The sequence below is a fragment of the Crocuta crocuta genome, unplaced genomic scaffold (assembly GCF_008692635.1).
Source record: "Crocuta crocuta isolate KB4526 unplaced genomic scaffold, BGI_CrCroc_1.0 scaffold327, whole genome shotgun sequence".
Lineage (NCBI taxonomy): Eukaryota > Metazoa > Chordata > Mammalia > Carnivora > Hyaenidae > Crocuta > Crocuta crocuta.
In genome coordinates, this window is record NW_027529176.1 from 924,258 (window position 1) to 928,993 (window position 4,736).

The window sequence follows — 4,736 nt, forward strand, 5'->3', positions numbered from 1 at the left end:
CGGGGGCCCCCAGGAGGGGCCCCTGCGTGCCGCCACCATGGAGGTGCGCGCCGGGCAGTTCCGGGGGCAGCGCCCCTCCGTCTGGGATGTGCTCTTCTCCTCCTACCTGAGCCAGGCCCGCCGGGACGAGCTCCTGGCCCAGCACGCGGCCGGCGCCCTGGCCGTGCCCGCCCTCATCGCCACCCTCACCCGGGCCGTCGAGGAGGCGGAGGAGCGGCTGAGCAAGGCGTCCTTCCGCGGCCTGAGGCGCCAGGTGTCCGCGTCCCAGCTGCACACGTCCGGGATCCTGGGCCCCGAGACCCTGCGGGACCTGGCCCAGGGCACCAAGACCCTGCAGGAGGTGACGGAGATGGACTCGGTCAAACGCTACCTGGAGGGCACGAGCTGCATCGCGGGCGTGCTAGTGCCCGCCAAGGACGAGCCGGGCCGGCAGGAGAAGATGAGCATCTACCAGGCCATGTGGAAGGGCGTCCTGCGGCCCGGCACGGCCCTGGTGCTGCTGGAGGCGCAGGCGGCCACGGGCTTCGTCATCGACCCCGTGCGCAACCAGAGGCTGTCCGTGGAGGAGGCGGTGGCCGCGGGCGTGGTGGGCGGCGAGATCCAGGAGAAGCTGCTGTCGGCCGAGCGCGCCGTCACCGGCTACACCGACCCCTACACCGGGGAGCGCATCTCCCTCTTCCAGGCCATGAAGAGGGACCTCATCGTGCGCGACCACGGCGTCCGCCTGCTGGAGGCCCAGATCGCCACGGGCGGCATCATCGACCCGGTGCACAGCCACCGCCTGCCCGTGGACGTGGCCTACCAGCGCGGCTACTTCGACGAAGAGATGAGCCGCGTCCTGGCGGACCCGAGCGACGACACCAAGGGCTTCTTCGACCCCAACACGCACGAGAACCTCACCTACCTGCAGCTGCTGGAGCGCTGCGTGGAGGACCCCGAGACGGGGCTCTTGTTTTTGTCCTTGAGTGCCGTTTGAATGGCCTTTCGCCTTTTCCTGTGTCCATGTATAAAACTTATATCAGTTATTCAAGTGTTTAGGAATATTCCAATTATTTGTCAATCCACTGTCCCTTGTGTTATATATCTTTCTTGTCATAAACCAAAAATTTCCTTTATCCTGCTAGTTTTCCCACTTTTCAATTTTGTTGTAATGTAACATAATCTTCTTTTCTTACACTCGTCCGCATATCTCCTTTTTTGTTGCGAATTCTTAGCCCATTTGTGTCTCTGAGACAATAGTCGGTAATGTTCTCTATTAAATCATGTTCCGTCTTAGTACAAACCGTCTTCCTCTCATTGGTGTGGCTGTGGTACCACACTGAAGTACACACATTCCTTTCTTATATTCCTTTTTTTACATGGTCTGTTTTCCATTTTATTTTCCCTTTTTTTTTTTTTTTGAGTGTTTATTTATGAGAGACAAGGACAACATGAGAGGTGAGGGACAGAGATGGAAAGAGAGAGAGAGAGACAGAGAGAATCCCAAGCAGTCTCCGGAGCTGTCATCCCAGAGCCCAGTGTGGAGCTCAAAACCATGAACCCTGAGATCTTGACCTGAGCCAAAGCCAAGAGTCAGATCCTTACCTGACTGATCCACCCAGGTGCCCATGTCCTTTCTATTTTAAAGATATGGTCCTGCCTGTGGATTATGTCATTTGCTATTAAGTTTTCTTTTCAATTCAGTGGTTCATGGTTATTTCGGGTCCCTCTTTGGTGGCTGTGTGTCCCCTTGCTGTGCTCAATAAAGCTCAGCCTGAATCTGTGTCTTGGAGTAGCTCTTCCATTAGGTGTGTTCCCTCATGGGTCGATCACTGGCACGGTTTATAGCTCTATGCTTTATGATTTACAAAGAAATATTAATGTTTAAGGAAATGTCTCTGATGTCCGAGGTTTGATTGGTCAGATGTTTTAAATGTAAAAATAAGAAGTTAAAAAGGAAAATAACAATCACAAATGTAGGGTAACATAGAGTTGTTTTTAGAATAGTGTGTTAAAACACTCCATTAGGGGGCCTGTGGGCGGCTCAGTTGCTTGAGCATCCCATTATTGATTTGAGCTCAGGTCACGATCTGAGGGATAGGAGATGGGAGTTCCGTTTTGGATTTCATGCTGAGCATGGAGCCTGCTTCAGATTCTCGGGGCATCTGGGTGGCTCAGTTGGTTAAATGTCTGACTCTTTTAGCACAGGTCATGATCTCGTGGTTTGTGAGTTCAAATCCTACGTTGGGCTCTATGCTGACAGCTCAGAGCCTTCTGGGGAGTCTCTTTCTCCCTTTCTTTGACCTTCCCCTGCTCCGTCTCTCTCTCTCTCTCTCTCTCTCTGTCTTTCTCTCTCATAAATAAACATTAAAAAAGATCCTCTGGGGCGCCTGGGTGGCTTAGTCGGTTAAGCGTCTGACTTTCGCTTAGGTCATGATCTCGCGGTTCGTGGGTTCGAGCCCCCCCGTCGGGCTCTGTGCTGACTGCCAGCTCAGAGCCTGGAGCCTGTTTCAGAGTCTGTGACTCCCTCTCTCTCTGACCCTCCCCTGCTCACGCTGTCTCTCTCTCTCCTAGAGATAAATAAAAATTTAAAAATAATAAAAAAAGATCCTCTCTCTCTCCATTTCCCCCTCTCCTCACCCATGCTCACTTGCTCTCTAAAAGGAAATAATAATGATAAAAGACCACTGAAGGGTCATACTCAATGACTGCTACAAGAGCTTGGTGCTTCAGTCATTTATTAAAGGCTGTGTAGTTGGGACAGAGGGCTGGTCCTCACTGGTCTCCCTCTTTAGTACACAGAGTTCCGAGCAGGTGAATGAGATTTTCAAAGTTCTGCCTGGTCCTGGGGAAACCAGGACACAGGGAGCAGGCTGCTCCATGGTCTTGGTGAGCAAGGCTGGTCCTAGAAGGTCGGCAACAGTAAGGATGGTGGACGCAGTCCGATGCTTAAAGAGAAGTGTCCCTTTTGACTGATACACTAGTGGGGCTGAAGGCCATTCCGCAGAGCAGGCGCTCAGGGCTGGGGTTCAAGTTTGAGAGGAGGCAGGCACGGGCATGCACCACTTTTCTCTCTAGAAAGAGACGATGAAGTCAGGGTGAGGAATCAGCAGTTGCGACAGGGTAAGACCATGGGAGGGCAGTGGGGCAAAGGGAGATTTTAGACAAGAATCCTAGAGAATGTCTCTTGTTGACTCGGGCAGAGGGTGTGACCAGGGGCCTCCTGGAGAGAAAGGGGCTGCATGTGAGGAGGGAGGGGCTCCCCACCCTGGGCTCCTCTGTGCCAGGGGAGCCATCAGCAGAACAGCAAGAGAAGAGAGTAAATCGCCGTTTTGGAGCGTGGGAAGGTGACCCGGAGCAAGCGAAGTCAAGTGCAGACGGGCAGGCGGGGGAGGCTTGTGATCGGCAACTAAAGCCGTCTGGTCAGCCTGCTGGTGTGTGTCTGCATCACGTCGGTGACCCTGGGAGCCGGTGGGGAGGACGCGCCGGGAGAGCTGGCCTCCCAGGTGCCCCATCGCCGCCCTGTCCTCGGGGAGTCGCCCCCTCGCCGCCCTCCAGGCTGGGCCCATCCCGGGGCGACGCAAGCCTGGAGACAACCGCGGGGCAGCGTGAGGGTGGTGGGCAAGCGGAGCGGGAAAATCCCGCGGTTCCGAGAGCCGCACAGGGCGTTTCCCGGGGCCCCAGGCCGGGCCCACGCGGGCTGCCGGCGCCCAGGGAGGACCCGAGNACCCGGACCGCAGCTGGGCCCCGGGGGCGCGGGCCCTAGTCGGAATAGGCGGGGCGTCCGCCCGAGCGGGGCCCCCCCCGTGGGGCGGGGCCTCAGGCAGGGCCAGGCCGGGCCTCGGCCTGGGAGAGGGCCGCACCCGGGGCGGGGCCCGAGAGCGGGTTCACGGCAGCGGCGACACCGCGGATGGGGCGGGGCCGGGGGGCGTGGCCTNCACGAAGGGCCCGTGGGAGCGCTGGGCAAGCCGACAGACCAGAAACCTCTCCGCGGCCTCGCGCACGCAGCCCCCTAACTGGGCGGCCCCTGCACCCCTTTGGCCCTGGACCTCCTGCCCTGGTGACGATCCCCCCAGTTTCCTAAAGTCCAGCCTCCTCCCAGGACCACCTCCCCATCCCTCTGTGGCCAGACCAGCAGCTAGCCCCCTGAACACCATCCTGACTCCCCTGAAACCTGCCCCAAATCCCCTGGCCCCGCCCCTGGATACCACTACTTAGCTAGTAGAGGCCGGCCTGCCTCCGGTCCTGCAGTTCCCCCTTGGAGGGGGTCAGGGCCACTATACCAAGCTTGCTTCCCCTCCAAGGGTGTGGGCAGAGACCAAGCCCTCACTCGGTGTCCTGACACAGATCGCCACACTCATACCTCCCTCCCCCACTGCCAGGTGAACCAGGGGAACATGCCAGGGGTCCAGAGCACCTTCCTGGCCATGGACACAGAGGAGGGGGTGGAGGTGGTGTGGAATGAGTTGCACTTCGGGGATAGGAAGGCCTTCGCAGCCCATGAGGTGAGGCCTGCCCACCCCTTGAGCGACCACGGCCCCCCCCCACCACCCCGTGACCGCACCCCCCTTCCCAGGAGAAGATCCAGACCATGTTTGAGCAGCTGGCGCTGGTAGACCACCCCAACATCGTCAAGCTGCACAAATACTGGCTGGACGCCTCGGAAGCCCGGGCGCGGGTGAGCCATGGTCACGATCACACCACAGGCACACCACAGGGAGGGATGTGGCCACAGGGGGGGGGGGGGGGGGGGGGGG

The 4,736-nt window shown here is 58.3% G+C and overlaps 2 protein-coding genes across 2 annotated transcripts in view; both read left to right on the forward strand.

Moving 5' to 3' along the window:
* The window catches only part of EPPK1 (epiplakin 1), an 8,559-nt gene extending 7,295 nt beyond the window's left edge, over positions 1-1,264 (forward strand). The window contains exon 2 of the mRNA XM_077758132.1: positions 2-1,264. Within this exon, the coding sequence (XP_077614258.1) occupies positions 2-976 (975 nt within the window). The 3' untranslated portion in view covers positions 977-1,264. The remainder of the gene's footprint in view (position 1) is intronic.
* Positions 1,265-1,401: 137 nt separating this feature from the next.
* The window catches only part of NRBP2 (nuclear receptor binding protein 2), a 10,358-nt gene continuing 7,023 nt past the window's right edge, over positions 1,402-4,736 (forward strand). The window contains exons 1-4 of the mRNA XM_077758133.1: positions 1,402-1,532; positions 3,664-3,942; positions 4,122-4,484; positions 4,556-4,657. Coding sequence (XP_077614259.1) covers positions 1,413-1,532; positions 3,664-3,942; positions 4,122-4,484; positions 4,556-4,657 — 864 coding nt within the window. The 5' untranslated portion in view covers positions 1,402-1,412. The remainder of the gene's footprint in view (positions 1,533-3,663; positions 3,943-4,121; positions 4,485-4,555; positions 4,658-4,736) is intronic.